Raw genomic sequence first — 14,995 nt, 5'->3', positions numbered from 1 at the left:
GGGCATGGAATCTTTGAAAACTCCAAAGCAGGAACAAATACAAAATGAAAGAGGACAGTATCCTTTCCTTCACTGCATTAATTCTGCATCACCGACTGTGGAAAGGATAACCACTTGTGCTATAACTCTTGGGTGGCATGGTCATTCATCCCCCTGTCTCATTTCACAACCCATATTAATTATTGAGAATAATTCCTTCTATCCTTATTGTTGGACATGGAACATGATGAGTATGGAACTCTGCTCCAAAAAAATTCCCATCAAGATACTACTGGGCGGAAACAAGATTGACATCAATCTCAGTCTCATGTAGGAGCATAGAGATTGCCAGTTGTGCAACAGCAGGAAAAGAGCTGGGCTGCCTCTTTTGCCCTCTGATGGTTTTTGCTCTGTTGGAGTGTCTGCATCTCCCTCCTATCTGTGGATTTTTCATCTCTTGTTTTGAGGACAGAAGGGCATTGCTAGAGTGGGTCAGTATAGTCCTCTTGATGAGGTAAGGAGAGGTTATAAAGTCATGCCTGTGATCAGTAGTGAATGGGATGAGAGTGAACAAATTGAAACTTAACCCAGATAAGAAAGAGGTGCTCCTGGTCAGTTAGGACAGATCAGGGAGCAGGGATCCAGCTTGTGCTGGATGGAGTTACACTCCCTTTGAAGAGGCAGATCTGTAGCTAGGATGTACTCCTGGTCTTGGAACTGAGCCTGTATGCTCAGGTGGTCAGGAGTGCATTTGCACAGCTAAAGCTTGTGTGTCAGATATGCCCATTCCTTGAAAGATCTGGTCATAGTGACACATGCCTTAGTTACCTCCCATTTGGATTACTGTATTGCAGTACTATAATGGAATATTCGAGTTACCTTTGAAGAGTGTTTGGAAACTTCAACTGATCCAAAGAGCTGCAGACAGATTGGTAATTGGCTACAGGGAAAATCAGATGTCCAGGTATAGGAAGGGTAACACCTGGCTTGTCAGCTGTGCATATGAAAAACATCTAGGAAACTGCAAGCTGAATATGAGTCAGTAGTATGATGTGGCAGAACAAAATGATGCAGTTCTTGGCATTCTATGTTAATAAACGTCTAGCTAAAAGGATGTAATTGGCCAAATTTCACCTGGAATGTCAAGTCCTGGCCACAACAGTTTGAAAAGGATATTGACAAAACTGAACATGTCCAGAGGACAGCAACAAAGATGATAAAAGTTCTCTTAACAGCTGAGAGTGTTGAGTATATTTAAACTACAGGCCAAGATAGAACCTGATAGCCATCTTCAAATATTTAAAGGGCTGTCAGGTTGAATTTGGGGTGATCTGCTAGAAAATAAGATCTGAAAAGTAGGCTCAGATTAAAGGAAGGGGGAGATGCTGACTAAACATTAGTAAAAATTCCCTGATGATAAAAGCAATTTGACAGTGGAATGATCTTGAAGTGGGCTAGATGTGCATTGACAGGGATGTTTTGGCAGTGGATTCTTACATTGGTGAGGTTTGGTCCAGTTGGCCTTTGGAGTTCCTTCTACATTTTGGTATTTCTGCAGGATGCCATGCTTTGCCTATTTTTATTTCTGTTGCTTCTGCAAACAAAGTGTGTGCAGGCTTTGTTTCTCTTCTGGATCATACCTGGCTTCTGTGGTTTCAGGGCAATTCTTCCAGTTTGTTTCCTGCTGTGTATTTGTTCAGTTTCTCTCTCCATTTCTGGATGGTTTGTTGCTTTTATAATTCATTGGTTAAATAGTCTTATTTCTTTAGCCAGTTCGGCACCCCATTGGGTGCAATGTCTTTTTCGTTGGTTTTTCAGCTACAGCTTGTCTCACACTGTGAGGCTTCTGCCACTATTAGTGGAGAGAGGAAGTTAGGTAGAAGCCCTACTTCCAGAGTCTGTTGAGAGGACTTGCCCTCTACAGCAGGGGTCGAATGACCCTTTCACAGGGGTCGCCTAAGACCATCAGAAAACACATATTTGAATGTAGCAATGAAAATAATTTTATGGTTGGGGATCACCACAACATGGGGAACTGTATTAAAGGGTCACAACATTAGGAAGGTTGAGAACCACTGCTCTACAGGATGTCTTCCCATCTCCAGAGAGAAGAAACGTTTATAGTAAGTTGAAAGTTTGATTTCCATAGCAAAAATGCATGTCAGTATCTTTTCTTTCTCCGCTAGATAGAAAACTATAATTTGGTTTGTGTAAAATAAAGCCATTGTGATATAGTGATTTGAATATTGGACTAGAACTCTGTCAGTTGCCTGCTATGCCATAGAAGCCCACTGAAAAGCCTGTGAAAGGATTGCTATAAGCCCCAGGATTCTGTCCTGGATCCAGAGGTATTTAACATCTTTATCAATAACTTGGATGAAAGAATAGATAAGAATGCTTATCAAATGTAGGAGGAGTAGCTAATACTCCAGAGGAGAGGATCAAAATTCAAAATGACTTTAATAGATTAGAAAGTTGGGCCAAAACTAAGAAAATGAACTTCAATAGAGAAAAATGTAAGGTACTGCAGTTAGGCAGAAAAAAATGAAATGCATAGAATGGGGGACATCTGGCTTAACAAGACTGCATGTGAAAGGGATTTAAGAGTCCTAGTAGATGACAAGTTGAACGTAAGTCAACAGTGTGATGTAGCAGTTAAAAAGGTCAATGCAATTCTAGGCTGCATCAACACAAGTATAGTGTCTAGATCAAGGGAAGTAATAGTGCCACTCTATTCTGCTTTGGTCAGGCCTCACCTGGAATACTGTCAGGATCAGTGGACTCAGTTCAGTAACCAAGAGAACATCTTAGTGTGATTTAAACAAAAGATTTTATTATAGGAATTGAGACAGAAGCTTTGTGTTGGAACTGAAAAGTTTCCCCCCTGAATCATACATAAGAGTTCCTATCATCCAGCCCCCCTCCCAGCTACGATCCCAAGCCTTTGATCTAGATCAGGGGTAGGCAACCTGCGGCCTGCGGGCCAAATGCGGCCCGGTGAGGCCTTGGCACCGGCCCCAGCCCGGTCTGGCCACTGATTGCCGCCGGGGCCTTTTGTCTCTCATGCGCAGGGGCAAGGGGGGCAATTGTCTATAGACACCTCAGAAACATGCATTTATATTAACATTTTTTTTAAAAATCAGCAAATTTTTTTGCGTGTCCTCCACTTTTTTTAAAAAAGTGTCCACCATTTGAAAATGTTGTCCTACATTTGTCCCGGTTTATTTATTTATTTAAAATATTATTTAATTATTTATTTTTTGGCTTCCGCCCCCCAGTTGTCTGAGGGACAGCAACCTGGCCCCCGGCTCAAAAGGGTTGCCTACCCCTGATCTAGATTAAAGTGACATTTCATGTTTCCCCTTTCCTTTCTTGCATTATCATTGAATTGCACTTAAAGAAGGAGAGCATCCCTGGTTTACGGCCCCGATTCACTAGCAGGAGCAACAAGGTCATCAAACTACAAATCTGTCTCGCCTTTGCCCACTCCTGTTGTTTCCTGAGCTTGGCTTCTCACAAGATTCCTATTCCCCTCTCAATAAACCAGCATCTATCATAATGCTATATCACCATGTCATCTTACCATCACAACATATCATTATATCATCATGACAGAACCATGCATATGGATCTGACAGATACTTTGTTCAGTTCTGGGCATCACAATTCAGAAAGGATGTTGAGAAGCTGGACCATGTCCACAGGAGAGTGACCAAAATGGTGAAACATCTGGAAACCATGTCATATGAGGAAAGACTTAGGGAGCTAGGTATGTTTAGCCTGGAGAAGAGAAGGTTAGGAGGTGATATGATAACCCTGTTGAAGTATTTGAAGGGGTGTCATATTAAGGATGGAGAAAGCTTGTTTTCTGCTGCTCCAGATAATAGGACCAGGAACAGTGGATACAAGCTACAGGAAAAGAGATTCCACTAAAGCATTAGGAGGAACTTCCTGACATTACGGACTGTTTGACAGTGGAAGACACTCTCTCAGAGAGCGGTTGAGTCTCCTCCTTTGGTGGTTTGTAAACAGAGGCTGGATGGCCATGTGTCAGAGGTGCTTTGATTCTGTGGTCCTGCATGGCAGGGGGTTGGACTGGATGGCACTTGTGGTCTTTTCCAACTCTTACGATTCTATGATCCTGTGTGGAGTACTATTGTTCAGCCTTGATTTGTTCTTGAAACTGATGGTAGTAGCGGCCACCTCTGCTCTCAGAACACCAACTTATACATGTGCCTGGAGAATGTTCTGAGATTGTCCTTGTTAAAACTCTAAACTACAGTGTCAGAGCATGAACATATTGCTGTCACCAGTTTCTGGCACCTCAGACCCATGCCCCACGCCAGAGTTGCCAGAACCCCTTCAAATCCACTTGCTATCTGTTAGAGGAGGCTTTCAACAGGACACTTCCTTATAAGGCTACTTTCTCTGCCCTTTTTTAGCTATTACAATTCTTTCATGTCTGTAGATGCACCATCATTTTTGGGACTTGGAGATAGTTTTGTCTATCACTGTATCTCCCTATGTTGAGAGCGTGAGGCCTCTGTCAAAGGATTTTCTGTATTCCTCACTACATTAGCACCTAACAATGTGTGTTCTCTGGTGACCAGCCTCTCTTAAGAAACATGCATGACAGGATGATAGCATCCTAGTTGGTAAGCTGGAGACAACACATACTTCTGGACATCTTTCAGAGGGCAACTATATAACAGACGAGGCAGCTGAAATCAGGGATGAAGACTGGGGGATGAAGACAGGGTTGCCTGGGGCACTTTTTAATTCAGCCTTTGTGTGCTTTCTCTTCCTTGTTCCTGCCCCCTCTTCTTGTGTAGCCAGTCCATAAATGCAGCAAGTTGGAGGAGGATATTATTTTGTCCTTTTCCCAGTGGCTTACATACGTTCTGTGCTGTGGGAAGAGAAGGGGGCACCAGGAAAGGGTTTCTCTTCATCCCCAGCCAGTTTACCAGATATACCTCAGTTAGTGAAGTTCGCTGTGTTCCTGGGCATTACTATTTTAATAGAATATTTGGTAACAGAGGCAGAAATAACACAGAAAGAATAGATTCCTATACTACACATGCACACACCAAAGGGCACTTCAACATGTTACAGCAAACTTCTTGTTCAAAACTGATATGTACATATGAAATTAAACAACCAGGTCAATCCACTTTTCTTAAGATTTCCATGGTGGTGGTCAGATGCATAGATCAATGCTTTTTTTTAACATGCTGAGTGTAGCTGATGATGCAGGCTTATCTGCTTCCCTCTTTTCTCTGTGCTTTGCTGTTCATGCATACTCACTATGGGAATCTGGTGGCAGTTGCTGTTCATCTTGTCTGTTGTAAGGCATACACACAAAGCTGTAGTGAGATCAGCTAACCTTATTGCATTGTTTACTGCAGACACACTGCTTCAACACAACACTGAAAGTCTGTGTTTCTCTAGCTCTTCTTCACCATCCTCTGAAACAGGCATGGTTTCCTACCCCATTTCTTAGACTGAGGGATTGAAGGTCCTTGCGACTTGTCAGTTAATTTTGGGGCAGCATGTCAGGACTTATCAGAATAGATCAGTACAAGGTGTTGGTTATTATCTGTAAAGCTCTACATGGCTTGGGTCCAGCATACTTGAGGGAACGCGTCCTCTCATACAATCCTTCCCACGCACTCAGGTCCTTTGGGAGGAACCTACTCCAGCCAAAGAAAACCAGGCTGGTGGTGTCTTCCCAGAGGACCTTTTCAACTACCGCTCCTAAAATATGGAATGACTTGCCGGAAGAGAGCCACCATATTACATCTTTGGAGGCGTTTAAAAAGGCGCTAAAGACAGATCTCTTCCAACGGGCCTTTCCAGACTAACCTCCAGCTGAATTAACGAAATTGATCCATTTACTCTTTCACCTCCTCTCCTGATGGTCTCTTGGAATAATTCGACCTGTGTCTATCTTTAGTTACAAAATTTGTAACTAAGTACACTGTACTGGGAATATTGTATTGTATCTTGATGTTTATGTGTATTTTTAACAGTAGGAGGGAGGGTTAAGGGAATTAGGGAAATTTTATTATTGTCTGAATATCTGTTTTTATTGGACTGTTGTTACCCACTTAGAAGGAAAGGAGAGGCAGGATATAAATAAATACTTTATCATCATCATCATCTTTGACAACGGTCTCCTGTGGTGAAGACTTTCCAGGCATGTCTGATTTCCTAATTCTGTCCTGGCTCTTCTATTTTCTTCTGACTCAGTGCTTTGGTTATCTAATCAGAGGTTTGCATCTTTTTTTTTTTTTGGTCAGTATACTCAAGGATAGTGCACACCCCACTTTTAGAATGCATCATACTAACTGTTGTCATGTGTCTAGAGTACTAACTCTCAGGGTGACCTGAGAACATTCTTTGTGCTTTTTATTTACATGCTTTAAATGAACATTGTTTCTGATAAGGCCTGGCATGCCACCTTAAAATGCTGATTTTGGTAAGGCTAGGAGATGTAGTCTATAAATCAGAAACGACTTGACAGCACACAGCAATAACAAGGAAATATATGCTTATATGAAATTAATGCAGTAATGACTTGCTTAAGAAGTGCTTAAGATTTTACCCTTGAATGCATGTTTTACACACATGTCTATTAGAGTTGAAAAGTTGCTCAAATAGATGAGATTGTCATGGATAATTAGATAAGTATAAAATGGCCAGAAATAAAATGAGGGACAAGATTGTGAATATGTAAAAGCCTTTAGGAATTGTCTGTATAATGATTGTAGCAGACACTGGAAAACGATGTGATTAAGAAGAACCTGATTATGATGATATAGGAGAGTGTTAGATGTTCTTACATGTATTATCTATTGCCAAGCTTGTTGAAGAGCTGAACAGAGATATAAAGCCTCTATGAATGTCCTAATGATGTGATGGCTATATGACTTACTATACAATGCCTTATATGTAGCATAATGGAGTAATGGAATAATGACTTACGTTCTATGGTATAAAATATTTGTTTTTGTTTTGTACTTTCAAGTCTTTTCTGAGGCTGAGAGAGTGTGACTTGGCCAAAGTCACCCACTGGGTTTCCAGACCAGAAAGTTTGTAGAAATTCTTCAAAATCATTTTAAATTTAAAATACTAGTTTTGATATCAGGGGAAAAATCAGACGGGCATCTTTAGTATAAAGACTAATCTTGTTTTCTTTGTTTTTTTGTTTGCTTGTTTGTTTTTTAATCATCATTGTGCCCTTAATATCTGGATCTCTGCAATCTAGTTTGGCTAAAGCTTCCAATGCTAGAGCAAATAACAGAGATGGAGTAGGAGCCTCCCATTTTTCCTCTTTGGCTTCTGTTGCTGCCTAGCTGAAACACTTCCTTGTATAAAAAGAAAATAAATATACTTAAAATAATATTCTTCTGCCTTTCAATAATTGTTATGGCCATAGAAGCCTCAGTGTTCCTTCAGAAAAAATAAAAGCTTTTTAATAATGCCTCCACTGCCTGAGCCAAACAAGTACTAACTTCCCCCTCAAAAGTAAAAACCCATCCTTCCCAATTTGTTTCAACCAAAGAATGAGCCTCCATTCTTTTCACCCTTTAAAATTCTCATATAGTCAGAACCAATAATTAAATGCGTAGTCAAAAGAGAAGACCACACGTTGAACGTATGGATTATAATTTAGAATGGTCAAAAGAACAAGCCATTGTAAAACAAGCTGCCAAAAAACAGGGAACTCTTGTTTCTTATGGGTAGTGAGGATATAGGGCAGTTCCTCAATGCAGAAGCCCCAAAGCCCTTTCAGTTTGATTGCCTTGCTCCTCTAGCTCCTCTGGCCCTTCTTTTCACCTTTGTTCCCTTCTTTGGCCTACTGGGACTCTTCCCTTTTTCTTTATTCCACATACACCCTTCTGCTTTCTTTCCTTTTGTGTTTGTGTTCCTGTTGTGCTTTCCAGTTGGACATCTTTAGTTTGTTCTTTCTTTCGCATAGTAAACTGGTAATGGAAGATTTAAAGCTTGTTTAGCCAAAATCTAAAGCTTTAGCCTCTGAACCTTCAGAGATCCTGAAGAAAAAGAATCTGAAGTTGCTCTTAAGAAAGTCCCTGAGGCAACAGCTATCTTGATCAGGGTGACAGTTTCTGGTTCTTGTTTGTTAGTGTTTCCCTACTTTATATGGAAAGTACTTAGATGCTGTATCAAACTGTCTGCATGAAAGTCTTGTGAAAATTTATCAGGCTCCTCTGTTTCTTTCCGCTGATATTTTGGATTCTATGGCCTGTTACAGACAGCCAAAATAAAGCTGCTTTGAGTCACTTTGGAGGTATGGTGTTTCAATGATGCTTGCGTCCTAAGAGTCCAGAAGCCACACCAAAGCCACGCTCCAGTCTGGAGCATGGCTTTGGTGTGACTTCTGGACTCTTAGGACGCATGCATCATTGAAACACCATACCTCCACTGTGACCTGAAGCAGCTTTATTTTGGCTGTCTATAACAGGCCTATTTTTTTTCCTTCTTCCAAGGATATAGTGGCCATTACTGTGGTGAGATATTACACATGGATGAAATATTGGGAGATGTGTGTGTATAGTCTCCATTAAGGAACGTCAGCTATTAGGGAATCATACCCTAAAAATTATAATAGTAGAAATGAAAATGGAGGCAACAAAGGTCCACCAGTACCAGGAAGCAGTAACCAAGAGAAATGTTAATCTTCCATCCCAGAGCTGTCTAACAGATCACATTCTGAATAGAATGAACATGCAGAGATAGAAATTCCATATGCTGAAGAGCAGGAAATTCAGGGTTCCTTGACACCTAATACTGTGGGCACCTGCTGAATGTTATTTCCCACAGTGGGGTCAAAGTCTAGAAGAAGATGAATTTTGTTCCTGTCCTCTCTCAAAAATCCATGTGTACACGTAGGAGTTCTGCTAGAGCACTGTCTCCCACCACAAAATGGAGGCTACCCAGTGCATGAAACATGTTGAAAATAGTTGTGTGATAGTTACTCTGAAAAGTCTATATAGATAAGGAGAGATATAATAAGTATGTCACACATTCTTCTTCTTTGTGGTGTCTATGACACATGGATCATTCTATGCATGTGCAGAGATCTCTGGGAGCCTCTAGCGCTGCATTTTGGTGATAAGCCTGCTCCCTTGCCACATACGTATAAACCTATGAACCACTGAAACCTAGTACCTTTGTTTCCAACATCATAGAATCGTAAAGTTGGAAGAGACCACAAGGGCCATCCAGTGCAACCCCCTGCCATGCAGGATCTCTCAGTCAAAACATACCTGACAGATGGCCATCCAGCCTATGTTTAAAGACCTCCAAAGAGTCCACCACTCTCCGAGGGAGTGTGTTCCACTGTTGAACAGCCCTTATTGTCAAGAAGTTTCTCCTAATATTGAGCTGGAATCTCTTTTCATGATAGGATCGTTAAGAAGTCTCAGGAATTTGGCATTTCTCAGTTGGTCAGTTTGTCTTTTTGCTCTCCAGGGGCTCATGGCCTTAAGATTTTCTTCAAGAAGTGTATAGGCTGTGGGTAGAGATCACATTTTTGTACAGTCATGCATATTGTCTCCTCTACCTGGGTGAGGACAGGGTGGTTGACTCATGCTTATTTTGCCAGTACTTTACTTGGGAAGTGTGGTGAAATAGAGCTTCCCATCTTAAGGTATTTCAATAGGAAGGGTCCCTCCAGATGCAGGTTTTGCAACCTAGAATAACCCCTTCATATAGCTTCAGTGGCGTAAAGAATTTCTTGAGGGGCTACCTAGACTTTCATCCTCCTAATTGTGGACTGCTGCCTATGTGGAGCCTGTCATTGGTCCTTGCTTAAGCTTTTGGTGTACCCTTTGAACCAATGGCATCCTGTACTCTCTACCTGCTTTTCTGGAAGACAGCATTCCTTGTTGCTATCACAAGTCCGTAAGGCCAAAATGGATCTGCCTTACTTGTCGTTTCATGGGGACAAGATGGTCCTTCCAGAGACATCTCTTTCATCCCAAAGGTGACTTCTGCTTTCCTTCTTAACCAGCTACTGGTGCTTCTTCCTCCATCTTTTAATCTCAAGCACACCCTTCACATCCCAGATGCTAGACAGGCACCCTTGTTTTACATATCTTGGACAAAGCAATTTAGGAAGTCTCAGCTGCTTGTCACCTTGATGTCTTTCTGACTGAGTGGTGAACGCTATCCACTTCACCTAATCCCTTACTGGGAAACCTCTTCCACAAGGTATCAAAACCTACCTGACTCAGGCACTCTCCACTTTGTCAAGGTATCTCAGAGAGATTCCTTTCCTGGAACTCTGCTGAGCAGCTACGTAGTCACAACCATCTACATTTCTGTCTCATTATATACTGTATGCTTGGTCCTGAGCTGATGTTGCATTTGGTGCTGTTGTCTGTCCTGTCATGACTCAGCTTGCTATTCTCCCATCTGTGTGAGTCACAGAGACCACAAAGAAGAAGAACTGATTTCTGTCTGTAACTGTAGTTCTTTGAATGGTCATCTGTGAACTTAAACAATCCACCCTCCTCCCCTCTTCATGCCATCCCTTTCTCCAAGTCTCTTAATGGTGGACTTGGAATTCAGTTTCACAAAACCATATGGGTTATATCTGTGTGGGTGAAGGGACAGGGTTACTGACAAAATGCAGCTCTAGAAGCTCCTAAAGATCTCTTTGCAGGCCCTGAATGTGAATTCACAAGTGACCACTTGAAGAATCACAATTACAGCTGACAACCAGTTTTTAAAATCTATTAATTTATTTATATCTCACCATCTAGCTGAAAATCTGAGGTTGGTGTAAATAAAAATTCATTTAGAACATTTTAAAATATAACAATCTACAATAAGATTAAAGGCATGTTAAATCTATGAACATTCTTTTCTTGGGTAGTTTGCCATGTAGTTGCATGATAAACATCCTCAAGTCAATATATATCTATATTTTTTAAGATAAACTGTTAATGAATTCATTCTTTTTTCAGCAATAACGGTATGGGTATTACAGGACTGAACTACCATGTGTCACAACAAAGCACACATGCCCTACAAGTCTAGGATTATGACACTTGTAATTTGTAATTCTGAAATTTTTCTGGTACATAACAAATGTTGAGTGTTAACTATTTTTTTCTTTGCTGTAAATGACCAGGATTATGGGTTAATTAATTTGTAGTTCCTTTCCAGAATTGTAGAGATTGCTGCTTGCCATTCTGCTCACACTTCTGCTGCCAAGACACAAAATGGTCTAGTCTACATGTGGGGTCAGTGCCGGGGCCAGTCAGTGGTTCTCCCACATGTGACCCACTTTTCTTGCACTGACGATGTGTTTGCATGTTTTTCTACGCCTGCTGTGATGTGGCGTCTTCTCTCAGTAGGTAAGTGCTTACCTGGGCAACTTCTTCTGAGGTCTGTGGCTCCCTTTGCTGCATGTCCCATCAGTGAGTGATGATGGAAGTTGCTGTCCAACAACACACCCTTTTCTATTCTAGGGGCATGTTGTGAGTTAGCATAATTGGGAAGAGGAGAGAGTTGCGTAATGCCTTCCACAGAATGAAAAAGCTTACAAATTCTGAAAATGGCAGAAGCTGTGTCTTTTATATGGGGCATAACTGTACTTGTTTTTATTGCTACTGCTCTCCATATATTTTATTTGTATTGTACCAGCTCATATTGTTGAAACTCCGTTTATGAACCAACTCTATATAGTAAGTTCTGCTATAATGTCTGTTTTTCCAGTTCTAATTGGGGGTCTTTCTAATTTTCAGGGAGGGCTCCAGAGGCTTGGGGGGCATACTTTGCCCACCCCTGCCCATAAATACTTATCCTTATATTTTTGGATTGTATGCGTTTACAATTAAAATTTATTAATTAACGTGTGGCAAATGAATATCTTAATTATTAATATTTTTTGAAATCTTCACTTGACCCTATGTCTCCCATAAGTCCTTTTACTTTTAGAGCATGATTTTATGTAGCACTGACTTTATAAGGAATGCAACTATCATGTTACAGCAGAACTTACAGGTGGCTCTCTGTATCCACTGATTCTTTACCCACAGATTCAACCATCCATGGCATGAAAATATTCAAAAAATGTATAAATTCCGAAAAGGAAATCTTGATTTTGCCATTTTATGCAAGGGAGACCATTTTACTATGTTGTTGTATTTAATTGGACCTGAGCATTCATAGATTTTGGTATCCATGCGGGCTCCTCGAACCCAGCAGATACCATGGGCTCACTATACAGTCCTAGAAAGAGCAGCTGCAAGCATCTTCTCCCTTTCCTTTAATTTTGTAAAAAGCTCCCCTCCCTGATGTGGCCTACAGCAGTTGCTGGTGCCAAAATGTAGCCCTCAACACTGCCAGGAGTGCCCAAGCATAAAGTGGGAAGTGTAGCAAGTTGAGGGGAAGTCAAAAGGATATTTTTTAAAATGCTGGTGCTAGCTCCCACTCAAGTCAGTGAGTAGACTGCAGTGATGATTTTAATCACAAATTGTCCTTAGCTGCCCAACAGGAACAAAACAGGAGATCATTGAAACTCTGATGTATTGAACATGAATAGAATGGCGAGCACATTGTACCCTGTTGCCCCCTCTTGCAACAGGAACAGGTGACCATATCACTAAACTTTACTTCATAGCTTGTTTGTATTTTTCAAACTTTGGTGCTTTGCTGTAATTTGTTTCTCTTCTGTCAGAATTCCCACATTTGGATGACACAATAAGCAACCCTCTGAGTTTGTTCAGCACAAGGGTGAGCAACTATTCCAAAGTTCAGGGGCCCAGCACACCTCTTACCAGCCCATGAAAAGCTGCACCCCTTTCCCCTTTCTCCAAACATTTGTTTGAATAAAAATGTGCCTCCCTGGACTCTTTCAGGAAATGGCAGGGAGGATTTCCTCCTTGTGGTTGTTTTAAGCCCAGAAAAAAGCAGAAAGTGAGCTAGAAGTCACATCTGGTTTGGTGGTAGCCCAGAAAGAAGGGTACAGACATGTGACATTTTAGCCCATACGTTCTCTGAAGGCACAAAGGCCATTTTGAGTGAAAAAGTAATGGTTGGGGGAGATTGTAAAAAGGTCTTCATAGTGGTCCAGGCTCTGCACATTCCCTGCCCCTTGTTTTGCCACTCCAACTGTAATCCAGAGCTGTGGGGCAGCTTGTCTCAGCCAGCTGCTATAATGGCATGCCAGGGGTTCCACGGTTTCTTGGCTTGTACCATTGTCAAAATACACCCATTTGCAGTGGCTAGTCTGAGATCTTGGTTTACCTGCTCACTAGGGCAAATGCTTAGAAACAAAAGAAACAGAATTTGCAAAAGAACGTGATTTGTTTGTTGCTGTGTATTTCATCTCTGTATTTGGTGAACTCAGTGACCATATCTGCCTCAAGACCTTGGGGTAGAAATCAAGATGGAAGATGTACATATTTTGATCTTCAATCAGCTTTTCCTGTTATGGAGTCCAGGCTTTAATTGAGGGGTGCTATTGTAGACCTGCTATTGTCCAAGCTGTGAGTTCTTCTGTGTGTAAACTGTGCATTGTTTTTATTGTTCTGATGTTTCATCTTTGCAGAGCATGAAGACTTCCTAACAGTGACAGAGTCCCTGAAAAGAGAATTTGATAGCCCTGAAACCTCGGATCTAAAATTTAGAGTAGATGGAAAGTTCATCTATGTACATAAAGCTGTCTTGAAAATCAGGTGATATTTATGTTAAATAACCTAATAGTAGCTCTAATAACCCAAGAGACAATCTGATGTTCAAAATATCTTATTAATTCATTTATTAATGACATTATGTAGAGTTGATTACATTTAGAAAGCTGACAGTAGGTCTTAACAGAAAACATATTGGCCTAGTGCTTTCATTTGTTTCTGTATTTGCTTTAAAATGTAATGCATTGGACAAAATCTCACTTCTGAGGCTATGACCCCACTGTACTTTGGTCATGGAAAAATATGGCTTTGAAAAATAACATACTATTTTTCAAGAGTCTGCACTGCTCTCTTCCTCTTGAAGCTCTCTGTATACACCCAAGTCCCTTCCAGAGAGTCCCTAAAGCCTGTGGACCAAATGTGGGAGCTGCTGTATATAGAGAATGGGCATTCAGATTCCCAGGAATGTCTGTTCTGTTAGTGCAGGGATGGGTGGGAGAGAGAGTAGCCATGGGCTACACACTGACCCTCAAGGCTGTTTTTTGTGGTGCATGACCCCTGCCACCCCAAAAAAATATTTTTTATGCCCAGAATACTTTCTTTCCCATCCCTGGATATTTCCAGAAGTGGTAGTTGTGTCTTTTGTGGTCAGTAGGCCCCCATCTCCTCCCACAAAAAAGGAGAGAGACAGATGAGGGGGAGGGGTGGTGTTCCAGTAAAATTACAGTAACTGGAAGTGAACTGGGAGATTTCCAGTTTTGTTGTTGAGAAAAGTGTTATCTCCCCCCTCCCCCCGTTCTTGTGAACCAGGGGGGCATGAATTGAAGTGCTTTCTGCTTGCATAACACCTCTTGTGGGCACAATCCATTGCCATAATACGCATGCATGAAAATACTGGGGAGGAGTGAGTTCAGGTAAGGAGATGAGCAATTCTTGAAGAATGGTTAACGTATATACTCATGTATAAGTCTAGAAATTTTAGTCACAAAATTGACCCTAAAAACCTAGGTTGACTTATCCACAGGTCAATGTAAATACTATACTTTAACTCTTATTAAAAAGAGAACTGTCCCTGGTGAAAGGCAAAATTACCTCTCTCTGCTTTCTCTTCCATCCATCCTTTAGTGTGAGCCAAAACCATTATGCCTGCCCGAATTTTGTAGGTTCTTTGACATTGTTTTCCTTTGCTCCATCATTTAGATCCTTTGTTGCCTTCCCTTACGTTTTACCCTCGACTTATCTAAGGGTCATATCAAAATCCATAATTTTGCCCCCAAAACCTGCCCTCAACTTATATATGAGGTCGACTTATAGTCAAGTATATATGGGTAGTTGCTGCTTCTGGCCTG

General features: G+C 41.2%; 1 protein-coding gene across 7 annotated transcripts in view; it reads left to right on the top strand.

The window, feature by feature from the left end:
- Positions 1 to 14,995, top strand: part of RCBTB1 (RCC1 and BTB domain containing protein 1) — a 56,158-nt gene that overhangs the window by 19,534 nt on the left and 21,629 nt on the right. For all 7 annotated transcript variants that reach the window (XR_006102054.1, XR_006102055.1, XM_042450396.1 and 4 more), the window contains 2 exons: positions 11,176 to 11,366; positions 13,565 to 13,691. Coding sequence is in view for 5 of the 7 variants with exons in the window: in XM_042450396.1 (XP_042306330.1) it covers positions 11,176 to 11,366; positions 13,565 to 13,691 (318 nt within the window). In the remaining 2 variants the exon portion in view is untranslated. The remainder of the gene's footprint in view (positions 1 to 11,175; positions 11,367 to 13,564; positions 13,692 to 14,995) is intronic.

Source organism: Sceloporus undulatus, chromosome 1 (genome assembly GCF_019175285.1).
Source record: "Sceloporus undulatus isolate JIND9_A2432 ecotype Alabama chromosome 1, SceUnd_v1.1, whole genome shotgun sequence".
Lineage (NCBI taxonomy): Eukaryota > Metazoa > Chordata > Lepidosauria > Squamata > Phrynosomatidae > Sceloporus > Sceloporus undulatus.
The sequence above is the reverse complement of the archived record's forward strand: the minus strand, read 5'-3'. Positions and strand labels throughout refer to the sequence as shown.